At 34.4% G+C, this 15361-nt stretch overlaps 1 protein-coding gene across 2 annotated transcripts in view; it reads right to left on the reverse strand.

Annotated features, from left to right (window-relative positions):
- The window catches only part of LOC126856223 (inaD-like protein), a 92510-nt gene that overhangs the window by 48421 nt on the left and 28728 nt on the right, over positions 1–15361 (reverse strand). For both annotated transcript variants that reach the window (XR_007688338.1, XM_050604521.1), the window contains exons 6-7: positions 4022–4164; positions 2256–2587 (exon numbers count right to left, since the gene is read on the reverse strand). Coding sequence is in view for 1 of the 2 variants with exons in the window: in XM_050604521.1 (XP_050460478.1) it covers positions 2256–2587; positions 4022–4164 (475 nt within the window). In the remaining variant the exon portion in view is untranslated. The remainder of the gene's footprint in view (positions 1–2255; positions 2588–4021; positions 4165–15361) is intronic.

Below are 15361 nucleotides of genomic sequence, written 5' to 3' on the forward strand. Positions count from 1 at the left end.
AGATATGACATTTGAATAATGGCAATAGAAAAATAAACATACTGATAGATGCATACGATCAAATAACTTGAGAATTTATTGGTAAAATCCTTTTTATATACGATTCTCAATAAAATTAATGTATAATATTCAATTTGACAGATATGAGTTTAAATCTCTTAATGTCTTTCATAAACACAGATCAATATTAAAAATCGTAATATTGTATAAACTTCGTTTCTCGTAATTATCGCGATTTTCTTTCACAAAGAAGGAAAATATGAAATAAAAGACTTTATATTTTAATTTAAATGCCTGAATTTGCTTTATGAGCGTTCTCACCGTTAACCGATATCGATAATAAAACAGACTTTTCTGCAAACTTTGAGCAAGAGCGGAAGTGTGTTAATCTGTATATCGTTCTATTTTCGTCGAATAAAATTAATTGGGACATCGAAAGCTAGATACGTACATGTACTCACACACAGAAAATCGTAAATCTAATTCGGACGAGGAAAGTGTCAATTTGTTACGATTAAATGTTCCATCGAAATGGCATCGCCGCCGTGAGAATAACGATTCTACAGTTTTTCGCCGATAATGGACGATAAATTTTAAAGATCACGCAAACCTTGCCTGCAGAGAACCGGTATTGCCCGAAGGGCGAAACTCTTTACCGATAATTCTATTTCCATCGCAGCCACCCGCCACCGCTGTTATCGCGCCCGAAGACAGGAGGAGAGGAAGAAAACGGATGAGGAGGGAAAAGCGAATGGGCGCCCAATTTATCTACGAATTGAAAAAAACCACTCGATCTAGATATATCGAATGTCGAGAAATTGGGAGAAATCGCTACGTTTCGTTCGTTCAATGACTGATCGAAAACTCTCCCGATAATCAATAGCTTCGAATAAATTATGGCAATTAATTGTTTAGAATTGCTCTTCTACATCCAATAAATATAAACGCGTTTATATAACATATTATTTATATTAACGTATTATTTTACGTAAATATAATAATATATATATTAATGTAATGTATTAAACATATCGTTGAAAATATTGTTTGCCTAGCGAAAATAAATTAATGATGTTTTCGTAAATATAAAATTATTAAATTAGATATTAAAAAAAAATTAAAAGCATTTTATGCATATTCATTAATTGCATTCATTAATTGCTTGATTAAATTTTTCAAATACGGTCAAGTAGGCAAGAAATTAAATATAAGATCCTAAATATTCTCTTTAAAAATACAATTTCAAAAATATAAAAATATTTTATAGAAAAATGCTAAAAAATGCTGCTTAACGTTTCGCAACACAAGAGATGTCCAACAGTAGATATAAGATAAATATTAATATTGGCGAGAAATGTATTGCCTCGAGATGCCAGCAAAGCTGTACCAATAATTCTATTTCCGTCGTAGTCGCGCCGCTATTCCTATTATCATAACTCAGGCTAGAAAGGGAATAAAAAAGGAAGTGTGTCGCGTGGAAGGGTGCCTAAATGAAGCTAATTATGTCAGGGCTATTGATCGGGATTTTATCGGCGTGTCGAAGACTCCAGCGTAAATATTTCTTTCGGTCCGGTAATATCCTCGAGTCCGAGGGAGAGACTTTGCAGAATTTACCGTATAAGACGATATCGTGATAGCATGGCTATGAGCTTCGGGATAAAATAAGAAGGCTGTTGAAAGAGGAGCGTGCTTATTAAGAGGCAATAAAGAACATTTTACACGGAAAAGTATTCAGTACAATAGTCTCTGTGAAGAAGAAAGCTCTCGGGATCTTTCGTTTCGGCGAAGAAGAAAAAACAAAAGAGAAAGAGAGGAATAAGAGAGAAAACATAAATTGCTAAATTGGAGATAAAATATAAGATCTTGTGAGGAGAAATATCAATATTTATAATCTAGTCATTTTTATACCCGTAGGATATGTTGATTATAAATAAGAAGAGAAATTTTAATAAGATTTTCGATTATTTAATTTAAATTATATTTTATAATACCCAAAAAATTTCCGAATGGATTTTTCTTCAATCAAATAGGTATTAAAGTTCGCTATTAAAGATTGATATCCTGCTTATATTACAAAATGAAAGTAAATGTGCAGCAATATTAAAGATCAGAAGGACAATTGTCAATTATAATATTATAAGCAACGCGCGTCGCACCAAGCTTTCCAAGAAAAGGCCGTTCGAAAAAAAAAAAAAACGACGATAATGATCTTATTAAGAATTAAGAAAGAAGAGGAAAAAAAAGCAGCGACTCACCACCATGTCAGAGCCACTCTTGGAGGCGTCGCTGACAGCGGAGGGACTCCTTTCGATAACGAGGCCTCCAGGTATCGGTGTCGAGGTCGGCGTGGGTGTTGGTGTATGTGTGGGAGTCGGGGTCGCCGCCGAAGTGGTGCTGGCCGGTTGACTTGACGTCGGTCCCGGTGTAACGATGGTGGACGACGCTGACACCGATTGATCCTTGTCGGAACTTGTCTGGTTGTTCCCAGCACCGCCGCCACCGCCAACGATGGACGACGCTGCTCCTGCGGCCGCTGTCGAACTCGAACCACCGGACAATTCATCCGTTGGCAAAGAGCTCCCAACGTCTATCAATAGGAAATAAATGGTTCCGCCCATTATTTAGCTCTTTCGAACATAACGTGCCGCCGTGTATCGTATCGATGGCAATAAGTGAGAAATATTGTAAACGCGAAATACTGTAGCTTCTCAGAAAAATTACATGTACGATAGAATTTTCTTTTGTGTATCACAATTTCCCGTGTATCAATTGATTACACAATAGAAACAAAAGATTAGATATAGAGCTTTGAAAAATAATTGAAAATGTTAAGAAATGCATTTATATTTTTCATTGATACCGTCAATATATAATTTCTATTAAATTTTATTATATTCCGTCAAACTAAATTCCAATATAATTTATTTGTGTCCAAAGAACACTCCCGACATCTGTCAACAACGTACATACAGTTCCGCTCATTATTTAACTCCTTTAAGCATGACATACCATATATGTATAGCATCACTGAAAAAGATTATAATCACGAAACTATAAGTTCTCAAAAAATTGTTCTCATACTTTTTTCTATATCAATTTTACAACAGAAATAAAATATTAAAAAGTATATAAGTTAGAGTTGCAACATTTTTCTCGGGCATATTATTCATAAGATAAAACATGATTACAATTAAAATTGTATTAATGATATCTTTTAATGATATCGTCAATACACAATTTCTCTATCGATGTCAATTTATTCGTTGAAAAAAAGTTATCAAACATCTATTGAGTTATCACAAAGTTCTTCTTATTAATTAACCTTTCAATAATTAACAATCTCATTTGTTTCGTAATTTCGATAAATTTTCAAAAATAAATTAATGGAGAAATATGCAAGGCTAACGCTTGTCATGAAAGGGGTTGATGTCGTTCGAATTTCAAATTAACTTTACGAAATTGTTAACACATTTATATGAAATTCCGTTGTATAAAATAATAAAAGTTAACATTGTGGTAAAGCGACATGTGGCAAAGCGACTGCGTTATTCGCATCGCGTACACGCATGGACAATCTAGCGCGAGTTTGCTCTGTTCCATATGCAATGACCGAGCCAAAAAAAGTTAGCCAAACTAATTTAACTCTGCACGACGTGGGAAATTCAACGGAAATCAAAATTTATGCTGACACGAATACCGTTCGTTGAGAAACCATCATATAATGATATTAAATAATTTTTTTTTCTTACTACGTGCACGACATTGCTTCTGACTCTATTTTTATAAAGATATTGCATAATTGCAAAAAAATATATCCGGAAAAAAAAAAATATAAATTTATAAAAAAAAATAAAAATATACATTCGAAAAATATAAAATGATATTAATTTATGAGTAATTTGAATCTTATGGATTATGTTATTATCCGATACATTTTTTTTTTTTTTTGCAAATCGTATAAAAACTACGAAGAAAATTTCAATTTTTAATGTAAGCGAATTGGCAAGATTGTGGCAATTACCTTGGGTGCTTCTTGCTACGACTAACTCAACCAGACCACGGGCCTTCTGAAGAATCGAGATCGCCTGCTCATGAGAGATGTTCGAGTCTAAAGGCTGTCCATCGATCGCCAATATTTGATCACCTTCTACCAATCGACCGTCGCTGAAAACAAAAATTAACTCGATATACATCGTCTATAATAGAGTGGAGCGCATTTCATGAACGCTTCGATCATCGTGAGAATGATCGTACGTGAAAATGGTATAGATCTCAAGATAAATAAAATAGATTGCGCTGATTGAGTGAATAGATTTAGCATTCGTGATAGACACAAAATGGCATACGCGGCAATCAACTGTATTGTCTGCCACTGACATTTCCCCGTTGCGCGCGTTCGCTTTACGCATTTCAAATTGGGTCGCTAAATAATCGAAAGGCGATCGATAATCATCTTATTATGTAATAATGATATGAATACACGCTATGCAAATACACGTGGCGCTCGCACGCGGAATGATTATAATTAGATTGCTTTACGGGGGAGGTCATCAACCGCGCGTTATCAGATCGTTGCAATTTTTATCAGGAGAGAATCACGGAACTTTGACACTCCCTTCCTCTTCCTCCGGTTACTATCGCGTGTAATTACTTGACGCTCGTTTTAGGATTCTTTAACGACATCCGTTAAACTTGCAATCTCGTTTTATAAAGCTATTAAAGAAAGAAACCGCTAGTCATTCGATGAGAAATTACAGCTGATACTTGAAATTTTATCCCTTTATCCCATTATCCCACATATATTTATATGTATAACGCGCGGATTATCGTACCGGTAGATAATATTTGTATAACATCGCGGACACATTGCATCGCGGACATGAGATTTTGTTGTCACGTTCAGCATAAGACGTTGCATGATATAACGTTAACGTCACTCTAGTATGATGTAATACCTATTACAAAACCTGCTTGTCTCTCTTTTTCCAATCTCGGCGATTAAATTTTTCGTGAAATCGCCAGCAAAATGTTCTTGCGATGTAAACAAAAAATAATTTTACGACAACTCAATTCACATCGTACAATTTTTTATTAGTTTCCCCTTCGAATGATTTTTTGCATCTCATATTTAAAAAAAAAATCGTCGAAACTTTCAAAAGTGAATATACATCGTTTAAGAAGAGATGAGATTACAATGAATATGAATGGTAGATAAGAATCCGTAATTGCGGATTCACTAGAATCATCTCTACATCGTAAAAAAAAACACTTATGTTACTCGAGAGACAAGAAAAAAGAAAATGAAGATAAGAATAGATGGACAGATCACACATTCCAAGTGAATGCACCACAGATTGCCATAATACTCCCGTCGCATTGTGTTCTCATTGTTAGATTCGGTCGTCAAAAGATAGCGGCATATCGATGCCGCTTGGTTGAAGTGTAACAAGCCGAGCAATGTCGTACGAGCGTCCGCAATCTGTCGAGAAATCCGAACGACAATAGGATGGGCAAAAGGCGGAATCACAGAGACCGTCCGATAAGGGAGTTTTGACGAGCGGCGAGTCACCCGATATATATCTGACTAATTAAGTTTCTCCGCGAGGGCCTTGTGTACGACACGAAGAAGACTATAGTTCGCGCAGAGAGAGTGCACCGTCTCGTAAGTCTTGTAAGTAATTAAATCGGCTCGAGACTGTGCTATTTAAAGCGTACCGGAACTCTTCCTCCTCTGTATCGTAGATGCCGGAAGCCGAAATAAGAAGCGTTGTAGCAGCTCGAATGGAAGGTAACGCTCGGATATAGAAAATAACAGAATCTTGTCCAATTTAATTTTAGAAATTCAAGTGGAAATTCTATCCCTCATAAAATCTTTGCCTCATAAAATTGAAATTCGCACACTCTTCGAGGAATGCTCTATGTGTATCTTACACGAAAATAGCAAAGTGTTCTATTTTTCAGGCTCGCAAAGTGGTACGTGATAAAAATAAAATTTCTCAAATATCTTAAAGGAATAGTACATTAAGTAACAAAACAATCAATTAAAACTTTTTAAATTGTTTTGTTAATATTTTTAAATTTGACAAATATACAATATACAATAAATTATTATTAATTTTAATAATAATAACAATAATAATAATAATATTATTATTAGTACTATTATTATTATCTACAAAATAATAGGAAGGGATATGTCGTATATCACAGAGAAAGTTTCAAAGATGAAACTGCAGAGTAAGAATCTCTTTCATTGTAATAACGCTATCAGAGAAACATTATTATCTCCTATTGCTTCCATGTGTTGGCGTCATTTATCGAGTAGTGTATTCTCCGCGACATTTGGCATGACACGCAAAGCTGCATACTACGCTATGGCATTTAATGACACGATAATGATCGCGTTACCCAATTTCCGTCAAAGCAAATTTCGATACCTGTGTCGTCGCTAATGATATACAGACTCGGTTGGTTTGGTCACGGTAATCGTCGGTCTCGATTTTCTGCGGTTTGGACAGGCGCCTGACGAGATCCGGTATCAACAATATATCAAAAAATATAATCCGTAATTACACGATGTATCTTACGGGGCGTAATCGTACGATGTCATCGTGAAACGTAACAACAGAACTATATTCTCATGTGTTTAAAGACGAAAATAAAATTCTGAAGATACTATTCTGACTCGAAGAACGCGTAACACGTTATATTATACAGGGTGTTTCTAAACAAGTGCAAAAAATTTTCCTTCTATATTTCTCCTATATTCCTCCCTGAGGAGTTACGCTCCTCCAAAGAGGAAGATAAAAATTAATTTTTTTTTTAATTTTGGACAAGTTAGGAAAATGAAATTTGGTGGATATTTTTCACTGGTAGAAAGGATATTTATTAATATTTTTTAAATCTTCTCTTAGGATTATAAGAAGATGAAACTAACAATCTCTCTTCAATTTTTTATTAGAACTTTTTAACAGACCGAAATGATCATCTAAAAGTGATCATTTAAAAATATGAGTTAGAAAGCTTGATTTCTTTAAGAACTTTTTTATTTCTTTTATTTTTTTTTCGTAAAATATCGTCAATAGTTTTTAGGAAAAAAAGTAAAATACATTATTATGCACAGCACCGTGCTAAATGGATAGATTTCGAGTTACGAGAAATTGAATTTTAGAAAAAAAATAAGCAAAACAAAATTATAGTAAATAAAAATTATAGTAATTGTTAGAAAAAAACAATACAAAATTATAATTAAAAAAAAATCTAATTTTTACTCCTCCTTTGGAAGGAGTATAGAAATACATAGTACGAAAGACTCCCTTAATTTTCGACAAAAAAGCATCATCTAAAATTTTTTGCAATTATTTAAATACATCCTGTATAAAAATAATAAGAAAAATACACATACTGATAAAAATTGGATTATTAAATTTATTATCCATTTTTCATACTCTTAAGTTAATAATAATATATCCATTTCTCTTATTACTCTCATCTCGCGTATTATATACGGAACGGTATAACGAACTTTCTTTCCGAGGTAGCGTGCAAGAATGTTACTGGGTCATGCAAACATAAATCTAGAACTGTATTAACATGTTTCGCAGAAATTTACTTGCTGCTAAATTATTACTAATGTGAAGTTAATTTAATTTAAAAGTATAAATTAATTTAAAATTTTGAAGTAGGAAATAAAAAATCTGCACGATCTGTGTCGAAAAAAGTTTTTAGTTTTTATAAGAAATAATAAAATATGTTCTATAATAATAAATTCAAATAAACAGTGAATAAAATATAAACCGATACTATTTGCATGATCTGCAGTAATAAATATCAAAAAAAAAAAAAAACAGAATAATAACGATAAAAGTAACGTTCATTGTATAGAGAAAAAGATAAAACTCATCAAATAAAAAGTACAAATAACATAAAGCATATAAACTCAATGCAAAGATATTAAAGAGATACATACAAGAAAAAAAATATTGATAAAGTAACTAGTAAATTAATAATCATACTTTATATTAGACTTTGACAATCTCTCCGAGTAAAACAAAGTTATCATAATGACACTGAAACTGTCATAAAAATGTCCTCCGTCGCACACGTAAGGTATAAGTAATAAATGCAAAATATAATATAATATATTACATATAAGACTCAAGAGCGATCGAGTTAATGCAGGAGACATCGCTAGGCGAACACTCGACGAACAGAGTACATAGAAACGCGAGAATGGCGGTTCTCTTTCGCTAGTGTGTTCCAGTACCCTGTAAATTATGAATGAGACGGATCTAGCGAGAGTCTTGTGTACCGAGCTCTCAGATTACTTTCGCAGCGCACCCGCGCCTCAAAGTATACGGAGGGTAGTAAGGGTTGTGGAGGGTGGACCCGTCGGTGTTCATCCCAACGTAGGAAAACATCAGCTACAGAGAAGCTTTACTGCAGTGAAGCGCGGAGAGTTTTAAAGCCGTCTTTTAACATACGAAGAAGAGAGCGAATGGTACGCGCCTACAAAAATATATACATACCGTATAGTATCGCAAAAAATAAAAAAAAACATCTTTTTTTTCTTCTATTTATCGCACAATGTCAGATACTTGCCACGCGAGGCCTTGTAGGACGAAGTGAAACGTAAGCGCTGCGTCTCTCACGAATCATAACAACTACGTAGGTATTCGGACAAAGATACTTTTCCGTGCATAAATAATTCGCGCGAGTTCGACGCCGATCGATACGAAGAGAATTAAAGATCCAATGTTTGACATATAACGGGGGAGAATGTCTAACTATCCATTGTTACGTGCGCTGCAATAGTATGTAGTTACACGGTCGGGTCTGGCTCTAGTAAACTTTCGCCGAATTTCCGAACTGTTAGAGAACAGCTTGGCCTCATACTTTGTATAAAACGCGTCCATTATGCAAAATCGCCCACGTAAATTCTGTGAGAGTTGCAAGTGCTGCAAGATAATTACGTAGCTAGCTCCTAGCAATTTATATGTTCTATAAATAAAACAAAGTAACGAAAAACAGGTCCTTCTGATCTACTTGCAAGAGCTTATTCTTATCAATCGAAAACAGAACACATAATTGTACGGGACTCAAAAGTAATTCGAAATATACGATATTTAATCAAGCGTACAAATAGATGTGACAAAATTTGAATGCGCGTCTTTCTCGGAGAGTTAATCAATCTGATCGATTTTATTTCGGAATCGACTTCAATTAAACATCACTTATAAACGCGCCTAAGCCCTTCGAATCCGAGCGCGTTTTCATTTGAATCGGACTCTCGCAAATGTTATTAGTCTGATGACCATCGCTAATTGCAGAATACAACTAGATTGTAAACATGAAAATGGAGCGAGGTGGATTGTGCGCTTGAAGAGTAATTAAGCTTTACAATGCTGTGAATGTAATCGAGCTATTTGAAAGAAACATCCGCCGTAATGCGTTCTCTCTATCTCTATACAAATGTATGTATCGAACAAAGATGCCCTTAATTAATTAAAATATAAAAGCTAAAAATTTCTTTTGAGTTCAATACAACGTAGCAAACGTGCGCGAGTAATATTTTTTTCATGTTTCACATGTGAAAAGTAACGCGACGTGTACAAAAAAAAAAAGAAAAAGAATAAAATCGCATCTTTTATATTATTAATATTACTTTTATAATATTATTTTTATAATATTACTTTTATATTATTACGCTTTTAATAGACGACGACGCACCTAATAGCGAAACGCAGCAGAATGTCGATCAGCGCAGGTGGAAATTGCGCGCTCTCAAGCGTTACGCGTACAAATGAATGCGAGTCCCGCGTGCAAAGCAAACCCTCGCGACCTTTCGTTTCAGCTACATACAACAAGCCCGTAGTGTGCCAATATAGGTACCGCAGCGCGCTCTTATCGATTCGAGTACGTTGTCCTACCTATACTAACGTCTCTCGTCACTTAAAAACATAGCAGAAAAGTTCCGCCTCCGTTGTTTTCAATAGCGCTGACAAAAGTCTCTCCCTCCCAGATCGCCGTCGTCGGATCCGGACCTCTTGTCCCCCACATATCTCCCCGCCGGATACTTTACTGAAACTTTTAGAACGTATCAATATACATATAAACGTTTGCGTATCCCGAGAACTTAAGGAAAGCCGCGATCCCCGTCTGCAAGTCAAATACGTTTCAATATCTCACTGCGCGTATATATGTCACACGCGTACATGTTATAAAAATCTGCTGACAGTACTTTACGAGAAAGAATGTGTTTTTATTCGCGTATATTTTATGTAAAGCTTCTCTATCGCGCCTGAACGGATGGAATACAGAGCGAATCTTTTCGCTCTAGCTGTATTTTTATCCTTATATTCTGTCACCACAAACGCTTTTACATCATTATCCTTATTTCGAAAATTGTCGCGCAACTCTTCGTTAATTGTGATTCGGATCGATGGAGCGACGCGAGAAGAAAATGATGAATGTGAGAAATGACGATGTGCGACAAACAAAGTATATAATCCGAAGATGATTGTGATTGATTTACATATAAAATTGATTTTTCCGAAAAAAGAGAGAAAGTGACTCGCATCTTTTTACTTAATTACTCAAACTACGCGAATCGTTCTTTCGGAAAAAGCAATATGTTTACGTGTATCTAGTTTACACACGGCATTTACGTTACTCGCGATACTCTCTGTCCGTTTTCTAAGTGCTTCGTACACGATTGCCAATGCTAAAGCAAACTCTTCTGATATAGTTTGATAAACTTGGAGATATCCGATAAGCGTTCTCGATACTTTGCAGAATTTTCTTTGCCGCGGATAAGTATTTGGTGAAACTGAGATACACGCGGAGTAGAAACCGTCAAAGAATTCCCCTCTTTTTATCTCACTGACAGGTTGTGTACTCCGAATTAGTGGATAAGCCAGGCCAGATAAGCCGCGGAGATTTTTGGTGGATTGACGTATAGGGCTTACACAGGGTCGGTCCAGTCACTAGGTTAATCTTCCTTTCCCTCTCTTTTGTGCGACTCCGAAAAAGTTTCGTGCTGCTGGAAGCCGTCGCTGTAAGTGAAACGAACGCACGATAGCAGGTCAACGATTCGACAAAGTCGAATCCGAGAAAGTGTAGCAAATTTTTCAGCATGCAAATCTCTGGTTTGCGATTAGCATAATTGTCATCAACATCAAACAGCTGCAGTGCTCTTTGTTATTTTTACATGAAAAAAAAAAATGTAATTGATACAAATGCTAAAAATTATTACAAGCTTTCAAAAGAGATAGAAATTACACAGTAAGCGTAAAATTATTTTGTATATTTAACAATAAATAAATTACACAATAGATATTTTTCCCGCTTTGTTTTTGTTGGCGGTGAAAAATATATCCCTTTGTAAAAATCAATAGATAAGAGAGTTCTTTCGGAATAAAAAGAATTCCATCAAATTACTTACCAGATGCAAAAACGCGCGTCTAGAAATAGCAATTAAAAATACGATCGACTCGCTTCTCCTATACGGGCACTTTGTTCAGATACGATCGAATAATTCGCAACTTACCGCAGCAAGGCCATCGATTAACCGGAGAGCCCATAATGAACTCTCTCTCTCTCAGACGTTCTCTCATCTCGGTCGCGATCCGACGAAGTTGTATTAACTCAAACTCACGCTACACGAGATAAGTAAATTCTAACTCGAGACGCCGAAGTATCGATATGCCATCTACTACTATATATCAACATGTTGCCAAGCCATTCATTGTTTCAGCGTAGGGGATTCGCTGAATTCGATCGGGAAATGATAGGAAATGTTAATTAAGATCAAAATTCACGCTACAACGTGAGAGACGTCTCGATTAAATACCGCTCGCGCGCGCAACGCGACTCTCATTATCACGTATTTAGCTATTCAAAATCTCCATATATGCGTGAAACTCATCACGCACATCAAAAGCATTAACTCATTATAGGTTACATGAATATGCGAGTATACTTGGCCTCTAATGTACATACATTGTCGCGATATTATCCCACAAGATCAAAGCTTCTAGCAAGTTGCTTGACAAGGATACTTCCTCTAATCTCTACGATACACCGCTAAGCGTCGTGTAAAGGAGACGAGATTCATTTAAATTAATCGATGATTAATTCAACATATCGAAAATGTTCTCGGTAACAAAGGATGGATGGCTATACCATCATCTTTGATCTATCACAATATTAATATCTCCTATTTTCTTTTTTTTTCCAAATGATTGCTCTATATTTTTAACAAAAACAAAATGGAATTTTTTTACAATTAAAATAACTGTAATGGATTTTCTGAATAAACAAACGACGAAAAGTCAGTACCCAAGCATTGTACGAGAATGAAAAAAAAAAAAAACATTCGCAAATATGATTCACTATTTGCATAGACAAATACATGACACGCATATGACAGTGGAAAAAGCAATTACTCAAATCGCTGGCGGTACTTTACAAAAAACACACACATACTAAGAAAAAAAAAAAAATAACAGAAATGTTTGCGAAAGACAACGAAAAGTTTGATAAATGTGTACACACGCAAAACCAGGCGCAATTAATCTAATTAAAGGTCGCGCCGTGCGTCCGGAAACAGAACAAGCGAGACTCCGGCGAGTAATTCGAGCATCATACTGGAAAACGGGACGCGACATATATTACTTAAATCCCGTACGCTTTAAAAATTAAAAACGCACAGCCGTATAAATTATTCGTGTCGCGGACGAAAGACACGAAGAAAGTCGGTCTCGAGAAGACGGCAAGAATAATGTGCTTTTCCAGCACGTTTTCGGAGCTCGCCGATATCTTAAACGAATGAGCCATCATTTATTGCGATTTAAAATGACGTCGACGTACGTCAACATTTATCCCGCTACTCCACTGCAAACTATTCTTAATCTACGAAAGTGCCCTCTCATCCGCTTCAAGTAGACCCCGAATTATGTGACATAGCGTTTAATATTAGTTTCTTCGGTTTAAATACGAGATGAAAAACAAGTTCTTTTTTCCTAGAGTTCAACATTTGCCTTTATATATAATATTTTTGCAGATTAATATTTTTAATAATACGTTTTATAATTAGCTTGAGATTAATTCTTTTCTAATGTTTAACGTATAAGTAAAAAATATGCAAGTATTTTCTATATTATAAACGCGCTGAGTCAATTAATAAAAAATTAAGCAATCGCTAGATTAAGTAGATTTTTAAATATTTACGAACAAAAACTGTAATAATAATAATTCATATATAAAAATAAGAATTGAAAATTTTTGCACTGCTGTCAAGGCTCGTCGAAAATAATAATTGTGAATATAGTATTGAAAATAAAAATGGAAATATATTATGGTTGATTGGTTTTGAATCAATTAATCTTTTCAAATAAAAATAATGTTTGGATTAAAATATGATTGATATTCAACAATTTTATTTAGATAATATTGTTAAAAATATCCGAACAAAAAGCGTATGATCGGACACAAAAATCTGGCATGTGACAAGATTGAAAAATATTTCGCAGAAAAAAAAACCGATAGAGCAAGCACATCGTCACAAAATATTTAATCAATATTTAGAACAATTTATCAATATATAGTTAGAAAAAGAAATCCATTATTTTTGCGTGCCATCTACCGAAAAAATAATGGATTTCTTTTTCCCCAACCTAATATATATATATAATAAAATATTTCCTGACGTCAGGTCAATTTTTTCCAGTTGAAAATAATTAGAAAAAAAAAATATTACCACAATATCTTTACTTTTACCCATAGTTATCTTCGTTTTGGCAGGAATAGACACATCAACAACGATCAATGGTCGGGTGTTTCAAAAATAAACATTCCGACGGATGAATAAACATACAGAATAAACGGATACTGAAGATGAGAAAGCTACACTGTATTCACGAGTAAGACACTAAACAGTGTAACATCAACAATTAACGATATTCTGATCACAAATATATCCTTGCGTATATTCTCTCTCCCTCTCTCTCTCTCTCTCTCTCTCTCTCTCTCTCTCTCTCTCTCAACACTTTCCCTAGCGTATACTCACATGACTTCCGCGATGTTGATTCAACACTCGCTCCTAAGCGACTGCGATTAATATTCATATAATATGTATATATATCCATGCGCGTATATATTATTTACCAACATAGGATACTATATGAGTTGCGTGAATAACAAGGGACAAATGGCCATTGTATAATTTTTATTCAAATATATCAAACAAAATAAACATTTTGGAAGCTCCACGCTTTCTGAACAAGAAAAAAATTAACTATAGAAAATTAATGCCCTTGTTTTACACAAATAATCTTTTATTTATTTATTTATTTATTTTTATTTCAAATCTAAGGCTCAAAATTACCATATGCTTCAATTCAAATTTTTGTACATAATTAAAAATATGGTATAATAAATTTGCAAATTACTGTTCCCTTTCTTTTCACATAAATGCGCAAGATATTAATTTCGATTTTGGAATCGCTTAAATTTCGCAAAATTATCCCAATAAATATCTGTAAAAAATATGTCTGTTGTTTGTACTTATTGTATCATTTTAAAAATTTTCGAAAATGTAAAAAGAATTAAACCGCATGATAGATATTTATGATCTGGAGCGGATTAACAACCGAAGCGTATTAGATTTATCGCACTGATTAAAGCCGAGAAACGGAATGGAATCGCGCGACGGCATTATGGTAATAATGCGTTTCCATATCAAAGCTGAATATTTTATCTTTCGGGCGACTCAGTGCGACCGCACCATATAATTTATGAAGGACAAAGATTTTCCGACGAACACAATTCAGCTGCTTATAGGAATATTCATGCGACAGTTGGTTCTGTGAATCGTTCTGCCAGAACAAAACAGTACGATCACCGCGAAATTACAAACCATTGTTGTTAGAAAACTGGCATGTATTTGCAATTTTCATTTTACATATAAAATAATAACTAACTGTAAAATAACGTATGCCGCGTACACACGTAGGTAGATATATTGTATATAGTCGCAATTTCCGCTTCGGTGCGCGCAAAAATATCAAAGCTGCTATTTCGCGCCACGATGTGTCTGATACATTTAATAACATTTTTTCCCTTGAAAAAAACATTCAAATATATAATTTATAACAATATTAAAATTTCGCTAAATATTTGCCGACAAAATATCGCTTCTCGTATTCATTTTAGCGAACGAAAAATTAAAATCGTTTATCGTTACACGGCCATTTATATTTAATGCGTGTGTTTATATCATCATGTTAATTAAGTTTATAAAAAAAAACAATAAAAGATTAATTTAAAAAAATTAATTTAAATTAATGTATAAAGAAGTATC

The sequence above is a fragment of the Cataglyphis hispanica genome, chromosome 18 (genome assembly GCF_021464435.1).
Source record: "Cataglyphis hispanica isolate Lineage 1 chromosome 18, ULB_Chis1_1.0, whole genome shotgun sequence".
Taxonomy (NCBI): Eukaryota; Metazoa; Arthropoda; class Insecta; order Hymenoptera; family Formicidae; genus Cataglyphis; species Cataglyphis hispanica.